This window comes from Mixophyes fleayi, chromosome 2 (genome assembly GCF_038048845.1).
Source record: "Mixophyes fleayi isolate aMixFle1 chromosome 2, aMixFle1.hap1, whole genome shotgun sequence".
In the NCBI taxonomy this organism is placed as follows: domain Eukaryota; kingdom Metazoa; phylum Chordata; class Amphibia; order Anura; family Limnodynastidae; genus Mixophyes; species Mixophyes fleayi.
The window spans coordinates 139,768,539-139,785,301 of NC_134403.1; the positions used below are offsets into that span (position 1 = coordinate 139,768,539).

Below are 16,763 nucleotides of genomic sequence, written 5' to 3' on the forward strand. Positions count from 1 at the left end.
ACCCCCTACTTTCTCCATGTCAGTGGAACAGTTGTCTCTTCATGTACCGATTGTTCCACAGCTGTCTAATCTATCAGTCACCTGCTTTCACTCTGTTCTCCAGTTGTCTATCTGTCCGTTTTTTTTCTAGGTGCTTAAACTGTTAGTTTATAGAACGGCCAATGAAAGAAAAATGTTGTTTGTGGTAGTAGGTATTGGTACAAGTAGGATTGCTTAATTTGTCATATTACACAATGCTTCAAGCGCTGCAGCAGTTAAGAAAAAATTATTATATATATATATTCATATTCTATTGGATTTAACTGTTGTGAAGAGAGATTTTGGTCTGTCATTGCAAACAGCATCACAGTGACCATGTTATCTACATATAACTGAAGAACACTTATATGCCTCATTCAAATGCAGACATTATAACAAAGGTAGTCAATTATTCTACAATTAGCCAGTTTTTCTGCTAATTTTCTTTACACGATATCCTCTAACCTGTTGAATGATACAGTGCCTTCTGGTGTCTGCTCATGACATGCCTCCTGTCTCTTGCTTTTAGCAGGATAATGAGAGTTCTGTTCCTGAAATGTACTTTTTTCCACCAGGCCTCTTCCAGGAATGTGCTCTGTAATGCAGAGTGAATAACTGTAACCATACACAGCCCATCACATACTTAAAATGTATTCGTTTACACCATAAAAATAAAGAGACCTATTCATATCAATCTTACTGCTTTGAAAATACATTAGATGTTTTTTTTAATATCTCCTACAGAATAATGGAATAAATATTTTTCTATTTGTGATTTTTTTTTATTTATTTTTTTTATTTAATTTTATAAAGGTAGTTTTTCTAAGTCCCTGGTTTCAACTCCCTAGCACTTGCTTGCTGATGACAACATCAATGTTTTTAATCTTAATATCTACAGATTTCTTCCAGCTCATTCTTCAGCTTTCCAGCTACTACAATTTGTAGTAAGAGAAGGATGTGTTGTATATTGTTGATAGAGCTGTTCTTTAATCTTTTAGAACTTTTTAGAACTAGTGCAATATTCACAATGTGCAATGTTCTCTGCTCTTATTGGCTCCTCTTGTGATGTTGTTTTTTTTACTTTAACATTGTGTCTGGTGAGACCCGGGTTGAAAAACCTGGATCACACCATTCATCATGCAGGCTTCCCGGGGCAGACCCGAGAATTGCCCCAAAAACCTGGGTTTTTGGTGCAGTATGAATAGGGGATCAGTGGTTGAAGTGATAATTTAGAAATGGCGGTATGCAAAATGTATTAGGAATGTAAGTAAATGGAATTTGATAGTTTTACAATGAAGGCAGTAGGAGAAGTGGTGGTATGGAATAGCACCATATACACACCCACTTCGATCACTGATTACACTAGATAAAATATTAGTGAAATATAGAAAACTTTGTTAATTATCTCCAGAGTCCTGGAAGAGTTACCGGAAAATACTTGTTATCATTGGTTCACATACATACATACATCCCCATTGGTTTGCAGAGAACTGAACATTTCTTTTGTGCTTGTGTAAACAAATCTATGGTAAAATTTACAAACAAGAACTGTAGTTCTGAACATTGCATTTCAGTTCTTCACTGCAGCTCTCTACACAACCAGGAATAAGAAGTTTTATTAGTTTGTCATTTTGTATATTTTTGCTTTGTTGCCGAGTGACTTCACTATTTAGCTCCTTACAAGGGTTCTTATTTTTGCCAGCCACTGGCTTGGCCTGGGAGCATATCATGTACAAAACATTATAAATCATGTGCAGAAATACAACTCCAAACATAGCACACTGTCAGATGTGAAAGAATTTCTCAAACCAAAAGACTCTGGATGCAAAAGGTTGCCTAAAGTAATACACCAATTTAACATATTTAAATCAATCTTTCATCATAAAAAGTATCTGTGTTATTAACATTGTATCAAAATAAAAAATATTGAACCTAACAAGATGAATGAGCACTAGAAATAGACTGACTTTACATTTGGAAAAAAAAATTCATCATGTGTATGATCAAAACAGGTAGGGGGCCACTAGATGAGAATAACTGGTCTGGGGGAATGGATTTCAGTCTTAAGCTATAGATCAAATGTCTTATGGGAGAGTCTCTCTTAACACTTTCCGCTGGGTGAAGAAATGCCTCTCATCAGGTTTGTCAGCTAGTCTTTCCTTCTGTGTAGCAATATTTGCCTAAAGCAGGACTCTAATCTGCTGCAGCTAAAGTAGGCACACACTACATTCAATGGTTAGCACTTCTGCCTCACAGCGCTGGGGTCATGAGTTCAATTCGATTCCAACCATGACCTTATCTGTGTATGTTTTCCCCATGTTTGCGTGGTTTTCTCCCACACTCCAAAAGACATGCTGGTAGGTTAACTGGCTGCTGACAAAATTAGCCCTAGTCTGTTTCTGTGTGTGTTACGGAATTTAGACTGTAAGCTCCATTGGGGCAGGCACTGATGTGAATATTCTCATACAGAGAGCATATTCTCTGTACAATGCTGCGTAATTGGTGGCGCTATATGAAAAAGATGACTTAGATCCAGGATACCATTTTGAAATCAGAAAGTACATAAAGTATAGTAGCTGCTAAGATAGATTTCCATGAAATGGTCCTTAGAACAGAAACCCACAGTATTAAAATAACATTAATCAGTGCTGACTTCAGTAGAGTTTGAGCTTGAAAAGGACATTACAAAAGGATCAATCAAGACTCTTGAATAAATCGTTTCATCTCATACTATTTGGCTTTATCAAATACAACACCACATGGACAATACAGAGAAAAGAAACAAACATTACAATATTAGCCTGAAGCCTACCCAAAGCCACATAGATAGTGGAGCTAATACATCCTAGCCCTCAAAATTTTAGAGCGCAGTAGAGACACTAATTGTAATAGATATGGTAAATAGTATAAGAATAATGCATAGACAAGTGCTCCTGTAACTGCAGCCCCCTCACATATAACGTGCCACTTTACATTTTGAAACCAATATACAAACAATGTGAAAAATAGGCATTTCTTATGTGTCATAATACAACGTAAACTCCCAAAAATGTCCAGTACTTGTGAGTCCTTTTCTTTTTCATTCTGATAAACTTATTTATTTGTCCTCTGAAAATATATAAAACAGCAAAGTAATAAAATATAGTGTATTAACTTTTCAATTGACAAATGACGAAATATTGATGTTAAGAATGAGAAATTGTGCAGAAGTGACTTTTGGTTTTAGGCTCTCCACCTTATGCATTATTACAATTGCTGTTGTAAAGGTGGAAAAAAAGCCCAACACCTCAGTGTGACAGCTGCCAATTTAGCCTCATAGTGGGGAAAAATATTTCCTGTCCCCAAAAAGAACAATAAGGTAAATATCCAATATCAATCCTCTCCAAAGTTCTATTTACTAATTATAGCTACAGATAAGTTCCTGTAATAAAGGCATCCAATCCATACCCTTTTGCGGTAAGGAATTCCACCTGTACAGTAAAGGTTCCCTTGCTATTCGATGGTGAAACTGTTTTTCTTCCATTCAAAATCAATGACCCCTTGATTGGATTGGTCCTTGGTATCAAAAATGAATTAGAAAAATCACCTAGCCTGGAATATATTGTTACACATTAATTAGGTCACGTCTAAGGTGTTTTTGTTTGTAAGTAAACAAACCTAGTTTTTGAAACCTCCACTTAAAATGTAATCTTTCCATTCCCTTTATTAATGAGGTTGCCTGCCTTTGAATACTATTGCCCAAAAATCCCCCTCCAAGCCTGGGGCACTGTATAATTGAGGTGGCTGGATCCTGCCCCCGCTTCACACGGCTCTGCTTGAAAAAGGAGAGCTGCGTGCACATAACAGTAGTGCATGTAGCATTGCCCATGTATATTATAGAGATAGGAAGAGTTGGAGAGCATCCAAGCACTGTCTAATATTATAGCCATCATCATCATCATTTATTTATATAGCGCCACTAATTCCGCAGCGCAGTACAGAGAACTCATTCACATCAGTCCATGCCCCATTGGGCTTACAGTCTAAATTCCCTAACATACAGACATGGACAGGCAAACACACAGACAGAGACAGAGACTAGGGTCAATTTTTTTTTCTTTGCAGCTAATTAACCTACCAGTATGTTTTTGGAGTGTGGGAGGAAACCGGAGCACCCGGAGGAAACCCACGCAAACACGGGGAGAACATACAAACTCCTCACAGATGAGGCCATGGTCGGGAATTGAGCTCATGACCCCAGTGCTGTAAGGCAAACATGCTAACCACTATGCCACCGTGCTGCCCCCATGCATGCTGGTCACGCCCACTGGTGGCGTGGTGTGGAAACCCTCCTCTACAAATCCTGCGTTTGCCCATGCTTTTTATACATCAGGATTTTTTGGGGGCCTATGCAGCTGTCTGTCAACTAGTATTCCTATGTCCTTTTCCATCTCAGCTTCTCTATTTAGGGCCTGATTCATTAAGGATCTTAAATGAAGAGATAAGTAGCATAATTATTACCATGACCTAGGTCAGGCCTAGCCATCCTGTGGCTCCCCAGGTGTTGTGAAACTACAAGTCCCAGCATGCCCTGCCAGCTATCAGCTAACTAAAGGCAATGCATGCTGGGGCTTGTAGTTTCACAACACCTGGCCACAGGTTGTCCAGGCCCGACCTGGGTGCTTAACACTTTTACCTACATTAAATCGAATCTTCCATTTTGCGCTGCAGTTTATTTTGTCTAATTCTTTCTGTAGCGAGTTACTATCCTGCTCTGTGAATAACCTTACATAGCTTAGTCATCAGCAAATATGAAGATCTTACATTTTAGGACATTGACCAGGTGATTGATAAGATTAAAAAGGACATGGACCAATATGGATCCCTGTGGTACAGCACTAATACCTTTATTACCTGTCAGTTAGAATATGTTCTGTTTATAACTACCCTTTGTATTCTATCCTTTAACCCAGTAGTGGGCAACAGATGACCCTTCTTCACCTACCTCCCCCAGCTGGCTGCTTCCAATCTTATCAGAACGGGGATAGCCACACCTCCATGTTACCTGACCACCGCAGCACAATGCAGGGAGGTCATGTGACTTCCCTGCACTGTGCAGCGGTGGTGGCTACTTTACCCACCACTGAAGTCAGGCCTGCAAGTCTATAACTCCCTGGTTCCGATACTGTTCTCTAAAGATTTGCACCACATCTGCTTTATGCCAAATTTATGACACTGACCCAGTTTTGAGAGAGTCCATAAATATAAAAAAAAAACACTGGTCTATCAATTACTGATTAGAAAATATTGGTGGATACGCATAGCTGCAACTCCTCCAGTTACTTTTAATCGTATACATAGGCCCTTGCTACAACCTATTTCTGGTATATTGTCCTCCTTTTTGAATCCATTCAGGAAAAATACCACTTTATAATTGAAAGGTTCAATATTATACAAAGCATTTTTCATACATATGTTCATCATCATCATTTATTTATATAGCGCCACTAATTCCGCAGCGCTGTACAGAGAACTCATTCACTTCAGTCCCTGCCCCTTTGGAGCTTACAGTCTAAATTCCCTAATATAGACACACACTCAGACAGACAGAGAGGGAGAGACTAGGGTCAATTTTGATAGCAGCCAATTAACCTACCAGTATGTTTTTGGAGTGTAGGAGGAAACCAGAGCACCCGGAGGAAACCCTCGCAAACACGGGGAGAACATACAAACTCCACACAGATAAGGCCATGGTCGGGAATTGAACTTATGACCCCAGTGCTGTGAGGCAGAAGTGCTAACCACTAGGCCACTGTGCTGCCCACATGTTGTACTTACAAAACATTTTGGGATTAGACTTGCCATCTTTTGCTACTCTGATTTCCTTTTACATACTTTGTATATGTCGTTCCCCTCCCCAATTACCTCAGTACTTTATTTTTTTCCACATTTTTACTTGCAGTCACTTTGATGCCATAGAGTATGTACATGTAAAAGTATTTATTCAGAATGTATTTTAAAAATGTCCCATTTGGTCTCTGTACTTTTATATAAAAGTACAATTTCAAAGTCCCCCCGGGTCCCCATTCCTGGTGATAATGCTTGCCATTTAGGTCCTTTAATTGCATTTCGTAAATTATCGCAAATAGGATAAAAGTGCTTGTTGATTCCCACTGCATTAAAACCTACAATTCTACACATATCGCTGATATTTTTCAAAATACTACATCCATTTGTACAACTTATGCGACCATAGGGAGATATCACAACCGACTACTGACTCCATTGTTGCATTCCTTAGTCATTTGCCTCCCCCCTCCCTGAAAGGGGCAAAGTCATTTGCCTCACTTAATCTTCCCTTGTCTTAACATGAAATTGAAGTAATTAACACCTAACACCTTCTGAAAGACAAAGCCCCTGGTCCGAATAGCTATATTAACAATTTCTATGTAATTTTTTAAAGCCGAACTTACCCCTATCTTAACCAAATTCTACATTGGAATTACTGGAAGGGGTAGTTTCCAGCAAGAAATGCTGGAAGTATAAATAATTACGATTCCTAAACCTGGTACGAATCAGTCCGATTATAAGAATTACAGGCTAATTGCATTGCTCAATACCAATATTACATTTTTTGCTAAATTGACAGTGATCCATTTGAATCCATTCATCCCACGATTGATCCATCCAGACAAGGTGGGATTTGTATTAGGACACCAGGCATCTGATAACACATGCTGTATCTGGATTGTTGTTGATCTGAATGCTGGAACCCGGGAAGAGCTTATCCTGCTCTCTTTAGATGCAGAAAAAGCCTGTGATAGGCTTCACTGGCAATATATGCATGAAGTTCCCATCAAATTTGGCTTGAAGGGGGATATTTTACACTCCATATTAGTTTTTTACAAGGGACTAAGGTTTTTAGTAATGGGTTTCTCTCTGCTTCCCACCCCATTTCTAATGACACCAGACAGGGCTGTCCACTGTCTCCCCTCATGTTTGTCTTAGCCATTGAATACTTGGCCCAAATGATTAGATAGTCACCTAGCTTTCCTGGTTTCACATAACTTATGCCTATTTGCAGACATGTTTCTGTTTGTGACCAGCCTGGAGACCTCATTGTCAGTCTTATGTGACATTCTTGACCGATATAACTTCCCGTCCAGATTGCAAAAGAAATTTCCTTATGTGTGGGTGCGGGACTCCCTGCCTTATCTTGGAATTCACATACCCTCTTTCCTTACTAATATTCTTGAGACCAACCTTACACAGTTACTCTTACAACTTTGTACTTTGGCCAACAATTGGAATAACCAGGAGGTGTGGCTGGTGTTATTACCAGAGTTGCAGAAGGCGCAAACCCTTACATTATTCCTAAACAGTTTTGGATAGGTTTTATAACATTATTACTTACGTTTAGAAACAAAAACGCCCCCTTCTAGCTTATAGGCGCATAACAGAGGTGAAATGATGGTTGCTATTTTAATAAGAGTACCAGGAAGCCTGTATTCTGTTGCAACTTAGAGACTGATCTCTCCATACCTCTTCTAAACGATAGGTGGACCTGGTAAAGGGCTCATACCTAGAGTACCCATTGGCGGATCTCATCTGGACGCCTAATTGTATGCTTCCTTTTTAGGGTTAAGGTTAGGGTTAACCCTAACTAACGCCTAACCCTAATACCCCTAAAATAAGACTGACATGACATCAATGACAGCTGGGTCTACCCATCACCGCTTTAACACAAGTCGCGGCTTGGCCAAATCATCTCCAAAGTTCAATTTAGTTTTGCTATGAAGACGATAGAAATGCCGTACACCTCCTTCTCCTTCTGTCCCTCTTACTAAATGGTTTAAGTGGCACGACTAGATCCCGGGAGAACTTCAGCCCAAGTCGTTCTGGTTCTATCTTGGGGCAGCACGGTGGCTCAGTGGTTAGCACTTCTGCCTTACATCACTAGGGTCATAAGTTCAATTCCCAACCATGGCCTTATCTGTGTGGATTTTGTATGTTCTCCCCGTGTCTGCGTGGGTTTCCTCCGGGTACTCTGGTTTCCTCCCATACTCCAAAAACATACTGGTAGGTTAATTGGCTGCTAAAAAATTGACCCTAGTCTGTGTGTGTGTGCGCTAGGGAATTTAGATTGTAAGCTCTAATGGGGCAGGGACTGATGTGAATGAGTTCTCTGTACAGCGCTGCGGAATTAGTGGCGCTATATAAATAAATGGTAATAATAATAATAATAATAATAATATCTCTGATCCTCCAGTATTTGATTTGATCGAACCTCCTCAATCATAAATATTTTATGATGTCTGCAATTTTATTGTGTGCTTACGTTATAGTTTGGTGCTTTGTATTGTATACGGTTTTCAAGTTCTTTTTTCTTGCGACTGTTTGAAATGTGTCCTTCCTTGTGAGTAACCCATGCCCCCTTGGTGTCCCCCTTTATGCCTTTTATTTATGTACTCAGATACTTATCTTTGAAAACATTCAATAAAGATTATCCGCATTTGCAAGTATTTCCAGCTTTTCCTTTCTTCAATACTGAAACAATGGACATGGCCCACTCACTTTATTTAGGTGAAAAAATTCCCAAATGTTCTAGTTTCTTCAGCTCTGCCTCAACCCTTAGTCAAACATAAGCATATGATACAGGTTGAGCTTTGTGAAATTTCAGAGTAGATTTTTTTTATCTAATACAATGCTGGCTTTCATCCCTTTCAATGTTCCTGTCTCTTTTCCAAATATGGGTTTGTGCACCAGTTAACAACTGATTTAATCTCTTAATAGTAGCATCACTATTTGATACTTTAGACCAGGGTTCCCCAACTTTAGCCCTCAAGTAACCCCAACAGCTCATATTTAGTGCATCTGCGTCTGAGAGAACAGGTGGGAAAAGGACTTACTCAGCCAAATAGATTAACTCACTATGGGCCTGATTCATTAAGGTTCTCAAATGAAGAGGATACTCAATTCAGTCTCCTGGACAAAACCATGTTACAATGGAAGGGGTGCAAATAAGTGTTCTGTTTTACACATAAGTTAAATACTGACTGTTTTTTCATGTAACACACAAATATTTGATAGCTTATTTGTACACTGAAATTTAAAGTTGATATTTGTGTGTTACATGAAAAACAGTCAGTATTTAACTTATGTGTAAAACAGAACACTTATTTGCACCCCTTCCATTGTAACATGGTTTTGTCCAGGAGACTGAATTGAGAATCCTCTTCATTTAAGAACCTTAATGAATCAGGCCCTATATGATTAAACAAATGCTCAAAACATGTCCTGTTGGAGGTACTTCAAGATTTAAAGAAAGTGAAAGTCAACCTACATTTTGTGATACATATAGATATAATTGGTGCATTTTCTCGCTGTTTATCACACCAACTAATTTTCCCTAGAGTTGACCTTTTTCTCCAGTATATACAACAATACAGAGGTTTTACATAATGGTATTTCTGCAAATAACATCTGCTGTAATAACCGAAAGAGCAGATCCTGTGTCCAGTTCCATTTTTAACTTAACTTCTGCAACCTCATAGATGATCCACATTACTTGGTGGTCTGACGCCGTTATAATGTGAAATTCAAGACAGGATAAATCTTTTTCCTGATTGTTAGTTGAGTCTGACTCATTTTCTGTCACCATGTGTAACTGTAAAGTTTTATTTAGTTCATGGTGAGTTTGCCGTTTATTTATCTTATTGTATATTCTTCCTGACCAGCATACTTTCAAAATGTCTCAAGCCCGTTTTGTTGCAATTCTAAAGCATCCATTGCTGCTATTTCCCTTAAAATTGCAATAGACACTGCACGGTCTAATCTTATTCTCTTATTGCATCTGGGAGACCCACTCAAAATTAACTTCTTTTATGATGACAATTCTCCCCGCAAATACTAGAAATTTAGGGTTTAAATGGTTCATTAGAACGTTAACAAGCTCCGGAAACATTTTGCTGGTGAGTTTTACTGGTCTTAATGAACTGTGCAACAAATGGTATATCCACTTGCTAGCCCATAAACCTTCTCTTCCTTCACTGTAGAATACACAGACGAAGTCCGTACCCTCCTCGACCCTCTCCACCTGCCCACTTGACCCCATCACCTGTCTTCTCCTGCACTCCCTCTTGAATCCTGCTCCCACCACCATTCCCACCTCCTCAACCTATCCCTCTCATTTGGTATCTTCCTCTCCTCCTTCAAACATGCTCTCATCTCCCCCATACTCAAAAAACTGTCCCTAGTCCTTGCCCCTCGCTCTAATTACCCCCTCTCCTTTTTTTGCCTCCAAACTTCTAAAATGAGTTATCTACAACTGTCTCACCTCCTTTCTCTCATCTCACTCCCTCCTTGAACCACTCTAATCCAGATTTTGCTCCCTCCACTCCACCAAAACTGCCCAAACTAAGGTCACGAACAATCTTCTCTACACTAAATGTAAGGGACACTTCGGTCTTGTCATCCTTCGATACCGTTTACCACATCCTCCTTTTCCAAACTCTCCAATCTATAGACCTTTGTAACACTGCCCTATCCTGGTTTTCGTCTTACTTCACCAACTGCCCCTGTTTGGCAGCTACAACCAACTCAATCTCCTCCCTCACTTCCCTTAACGGTCAGAGTTCCTCAAGGATTTGTTCTTGCCCAATGCTCTTTTCTCTCTACACCTCCTCCCTTGGTGAACTCAATAGCTCATTTGGCCTCCCTTCCTTTATGTCTCATGTGTGTCCTGCTGTCTCTCGTCCACCTCATCTTGGATGTCCCAGGACTCTCAAACTAAATATTTCTATAAGACTGAAATAATAGTCCTCCAGTGCTCTCCTACCTTCCTTTCTCTTTCTGTTGATAATGCCCTCTTATCTATCCCTCAAGCCTAGTGCCTAGGGAGTCACACTTGACTCCTTCCTTTCCTTCCAACCTCACATTTAATCCCTCTCCAAATCCTGCAGCCTCCACCTCCAGAATATCCAAGGTCTGGCCATATCTCACTGTGGAAGCCAAGAAATCTCTTATTCACTCCCTTTTTATCTCTCACCTTGATTACTGTAACTTCATTTTCTCTGGCCTACCCAACTCCCCCTTGAGTCTATACTCAATGCTGCTTATCTTTCTCTTCTGCTGTTCTATATCTGTTGTCTCTCTCTGCCAGTCCCTACAATGACTCCCCATGGTCAGCAAAATTATATTTAAACTCCTCACCATCACTTACATCTCCAACCTGATCTTTACCCACACGTTGCTGCCCCCTCTGCTATGCCAATGACCGCCACCTCACTACCACACTGATTACTGTTTTCCACTCCCACCTCCAGACCTTCAATCTTCCACAACATATCTGGTTAGTCTCTACTCTCCACAGCTTTAAGCGTGCTCTTAAAACTAATTTCTTTATTCAAACCTATCGGCCCTCTTCCTAACTTCTATCACCTCCACTCCCCCACTTGTTGCCACCCTATTTCTTTCTTCCCATTTAGGATGCAATATCTCATAAGCAGGGCCTTCTTTTCATGATTTCTCCTTCTATTATTCGAGCACCATCTGTATCTCTTTCCTAGCCCTGTTTTCATGAGTCCAGGCCTACTTCATATTGGACATTACCATCACTCTCACTCACTGTCCCGTAAATAACATGATCTGCATTACTAAGTTATCTGTGTATAATTTGTTAAATAATACAGTGATAAGATGTCTGGTCTTTGTATTATTTTGTCTTTCATGTATTATGTCATTTGTTTTGGAATATGTAATATGCTTACACCCCCATCACACTAAGTAGGCAGACACTATCTTTTCACCACTAACATTATTTTCATCATAATAAAGTTACACTATTTCTACATATATGGCCCAATCTTCTATCGTGTCATTGAAGCCTGACACTGTTCCAATGTATCCTGACTTTTTTTATTAACTTTTAACTGTTGAGGGGGTGGGGGGAATGCTACATTCACTGTACACTTGAGTAATGCTTGATTTAACTAAAGGAAAACAGAATTCTCATCAACTTAATATAGGTGTTTTTGTTCTGTTATTTGAGGTAAAGTATTCTGTTCACGGGCCTGGATTAGATTTTACACTGGCTCTCACTTTACTGGATTCTAGTCCATTTACATGCCTCTAGTCCTTCTTCTACGTGTGACCTGTAGTTAGTGCAAATGATATGGCTAAAAAACACATATTTAAGAGAAACCTAGAATTTGAATGGGCTGCATCAGAGTTGGCACGCTCTTACTGTACATTGCCTACATTCATCCATCCATCCCTTTCCTTCCCCATTCCAGTCTTCAAGTTGTCAAGTTGTAGGCAGTTGTGTCATTTGGATTCAGACGGAACTGCATGTAATGCATTCATTGCTGTAAAGTCAATTTCTGAAAACTCTCTATTTCACACAAAATATGGCATGCAATGTGTACGTAGATTAATCAATCCCATTATGTGTTCATGTAATGATGGAACATTTCATGTATTTTAACCACAAAGAAATGTGGTGTGTCAGCAGGCTAAAGTTTTCCAGCTATTCTATCTGTGCTTTAGCAAAAGCTGAATGTACCCCTTGTTACTCATCTGATATGGCTTGATTGATTGCAATGCATTTATGTCACGGATGCCAACAGTGGAAGTATGTATGAGCGATAAACATCCCTAAAAGCGGAGGACTACCCATCTTCTGCTGAAGTAATGACGACTTCAGGGACGTCTATCATTAGTAAAGGAACTCAACCCTGCTAATTTTAGCACACACCCATGCAACATCACTCTTAAACCATAGACTTCACCAGAGAAAGCTGGGACTAGTTGGGCCAGGTAAACTGACTGAATACCTAACGAGGGGTGTGGGGGGGTCTTCATAAAATAATGAGTACAGATTTAAGGGGTCAAATGAAAAAAGATTGCCCATAACTGATGGTATAGTGTGGAGAAGTGGAATCTTACCATATGTTGATTTTCTCTTTACATGATGAGATGTGCTGGAAATCAAATGGTTTCTAGTGAAAAAACTGCCGCATGAAGAGCTTTCTTCATCATGGCCATCTAACAAGGAATTACTGTACACAACCAGTGGATTCCATTCTTTTCCTTTGCAAAGCAGCGTCTGCTCATTACCAAATCTCTGTAGATATCCATATCTGCTGAAGCAAAGGCCAGGATAAGCATCAGTATCTTTGGCAGTTTATTGACAAACTACATTAAACAACTATAACAAAGCAACAATTTAAGCATGGTTATAAAGTGTCCCATTCATATACTTGGTCTAACTTATCAATGTGAAAAAGGCTGATTTTTAGTTAAATGATTCATTTAGTAATTTCACTAGTATGGTAACAAAACCTGAACACACTAGTGATTACTGCATTGGGTTATTGACATGGTGACTGTTATGTTTCTTGTTCAGCTCAGGTAGTTTGTAATTTTTTAGATTAAAGCATTCTTAATACTTTCAGATTATTAGTGAGCACAAGGCCATCTTCTGTTAAAAGAGTGGCTATATTCAGCACACTAAGCACCATCTTACTGTTTCTTAAATATAATTATTTTTGTAGACAGAAACAGCAAGAGTACAACAGTCAAAAAAGGAAAATACTAGAGATTCACAAAACTCCTCTACATGGATGAATACACGTATCGCCAGCTATAACAATTATGGGCCAAATGAATACTTTTGATTCTGCCCACCTCCTCGAGAGGCAAGTTAAGTAAAAATAATTTTATAATGTTTTGGGGTGGGTGAAACAAAAAACTGGTGGGTTACGATGTAGGCTCCTTTATCAAAAGTTTCTTCATAATATAAGTTCTTGCAATGATAGCCACAGGCCCTGTGAGATCATAGCCCCTTTGACATGTGCCTCTACCCAGTGGGGGCTTTGGATACGTGTTTTAAAGTATTACAAAAAAAAAATTACACAATAACTGCAGGTTGTAAATCTATACTGAATATGAAATACTGAAACAAAGTTTTAAATGGTGTTACTATCAACATTTATCTACATCCATACTTAGAAACTGCTCTGGTTGAAGCAAAATATAGTAATGACAATCAGCAGCTTTTTTCAGTCTACACAATTGTCATCCACAAAAAAAGACACGTTCCTCAGTAATAAATGCATCATGAGATAATTACACAGATGAGTCAACAGCTTATGTTCATCTGTATTAAAACTGAAGGTTTAGTTACCTTGAATATTGTATAATATGAAAAAAGATTAGATAGCTGCATTAGCATCCGTGACTAATGTGAGTCATATTTCAAATGTGTGTCATAGTCTAATTCCATATTAAGTCTTACAGTCTGAATTGTCACTTCTACTACCAGCATGTGACACATATATACATCGGCAATGAATGACTAATTTTTTTTTTTTTTTTTAATGTTTTACCTGAAAATATCTCTATTATTGAGGGAGACTCAATTGTTGGTGATACAGCGCTGTGCACATTTCGGCAATTATGGTAGACTTCTGTCAAATCTCGGCCGAGGAGTCTTGCGGCTAATTGAATTCCCCCCCATAGTCTATGCAACAAAGCCAATGCAAGACAAACATTTTTAATGCATCGCAGACCATGCAGTTGACTGAAGTTTCACAGGGAATATTAAGTCCTTTTATTTACCACAGTAACATAGTATGTAACACTGTCTGCAATTTTTATAGGCTTACATATAGGAAATCTCTGTTTACAACATATTCTGACATATATTAAGTTCTAACTTTTTTAAAGTTTCTATATATTTTAAAGCACCATTATTTTTTGATAATGTTTGCTGGCAGAAGTACCTCTGTCAGGAGCTTGAGAAAGGGCTATTGCTGAAACCACACTGCTTCCCTCTTTCTGGAAATAGATGCATACATATGGGGGAGCCTGATCTACAGACATAGGAGTCATTACTTAATCACTTGATGGAATAAATGGACTGTGGGCTGGGAAAAAGCATGGCCACTTGTCATGAGCATAGAGCCACTTTTTTATGCACAAGAATTATGAGAAACATTTGACATTAATATATTTTTTCTTTTGCGTTACATTTCTTCCTTTCTTTATTTTCACACTTCTTATCCCTAGGTTTAGGTGTTCATACAGGCTGTTTAATAGCACCATGAGTCTACCACAAAACACTGCATGGGCTGCAGGCTGAAGAGTGCTCATTGGACATCATGGATTCCTATGTAAAAAGAATATTGTATTCCCACGAACTTTTAACATAATGTGTGATTGCCCATCAGTGCTTTTTTTCTATCTTCTAGGCTGTTTAGTGACTTTGTCCACTGTGTAAGTGGCTATTCAAATGCCTTTACATCATCCCTGTAAAATCTGAGTTCTGCTGACAGAAAAAGACCAACTGAGCATAGATGTAATGTAAACCACCTGTTTGTAAGCACCCTCATACTGTTCTCAAGAAGCATGCTACTTTCAGCAAAACTCTTGCCGTTGATCAATGTACTCTTTAAACAATTCTTGTGATGCACCAGTATCCCAGTGATCTATTTATAGCTATACAGCATTAAAAGTAAACAGAAACACACACATTATTTTATGCAGAAATGATGTGACACCAAACCAACTTACACCAGTCTCTTGTCAGCTCTAAGGAGTTTGCTGGAGAACTCACTGATCAGGATGAGGAATGGCAGGTTGGGTGGAGGGAGACTGACCTCTGTTGCTGGCTCCCTGAATGCAAACTCAATGCCTTGTCTTATAACATGAAAACAAATAAAAAAAACATATATATATATTTATAAAATAGGGTGATACATATTGAATATGTATGATCTAATCATTTAATGATGACAAAAAAAAATAAACATCATATAAATGAACATCAAGTCAAACCATGTTCTCTAGAAATAAAGCTATGATGAAATTGTGCTGGACTGGAAACTTAGGCCATTGGGAGCTCAGCATGAATTCACAAGCCTTACAGAATGTAGTAACTGAGCAGGACTGGAATCTGCAGGACCTACACATAAATCAAGTTAGAAAGGCTTACAAATTATGGACAGTCTACATAGCCCAGGCCTAAAGTGACAGAGATGCATGTGTGGCAGGCTGCCCCATGGCTCATTATCCTATATGGCCTTGTATGTGCCTGCCAGCATAAAATGACTATTACAATCACTGCTGTAATATATGATATATGGGATGTGGTGATATTTGGGGCCAAGGAACTCTGCAGCGATTTTATTTATGTAGCACACATATATTGCATGAGGAATACACAAAAAACAACTTTTGATTAATAATTTTGTAACATTAGAGGTTACTTTTCCAGAGCTTTCAATATATCAAACATGCCATAAAGTCTCACTTGGGTTCAACCAAAGTGTCCTCTGGCAACTGTTATAGTCAGTCCTAGCCTGCTTCGTACAAAAATATATTAGTGACTTCATGCCAATCTTAGACACACCCCAGCATGCATGCATACGCTACAAATATAGCATTATATCTAGACTATAATATTAGGCTAAGAATATTAGAATTTGTTATCTGTGTGTTGAAGGCACTGCCAGCCATACAATTCAAATAATCTCCCCACACACATCTTGTCAGCCATACATTGCAGTGATAGATAGTGCATAAGGATACCCCAAGGGTGAGCCATATATACCCATATACTACACAGAGACCCATCATACCCACTTTTCCAGCCATATGCTGCATTAAGATATAACTGTGCACATAGCCTATATTGTCAGCCATATATTACATAGAGATTCCCATCCTGGCAAGTCTTGTCAGTCCCCACAGCCAGTTATTTGGTG

General features: G+C 38.9%; 1 protein-coding gene across 3 annotated transcripts in view; it reads right to left on the bottom strand.

Moving 5' to 3' along the window:
* The window catches only part of LOC142141515 (cohesin subunit SA-2-like), a 101,648-nt gene that overhangs the window by 6,704 nt on the left and 78,181 nt on the right, over positions 1-16,763 (bottom strand). For all 3 annotated transcript variants that reach the window (XM_075200066.1, XM_075200065.1, XM_075200067.1), the window contains exons 29-31: positions 15,571-15,696; positions 12,943-13,136; positions 484-613 (exon numbers count right to left, since the gene is read on the bottom strand). In XM_075200066.1, coding sequence (XP_075056167.1) covers positions 484-613; positions 12,943-13,136; positions 15,571-15,696 — 450 coding nt within the window. The remainder of the gene's footprint in view (positions 1-483; positions 614-12,942; positions 13,137-15,570; positions 15,697-16,763) is intronic.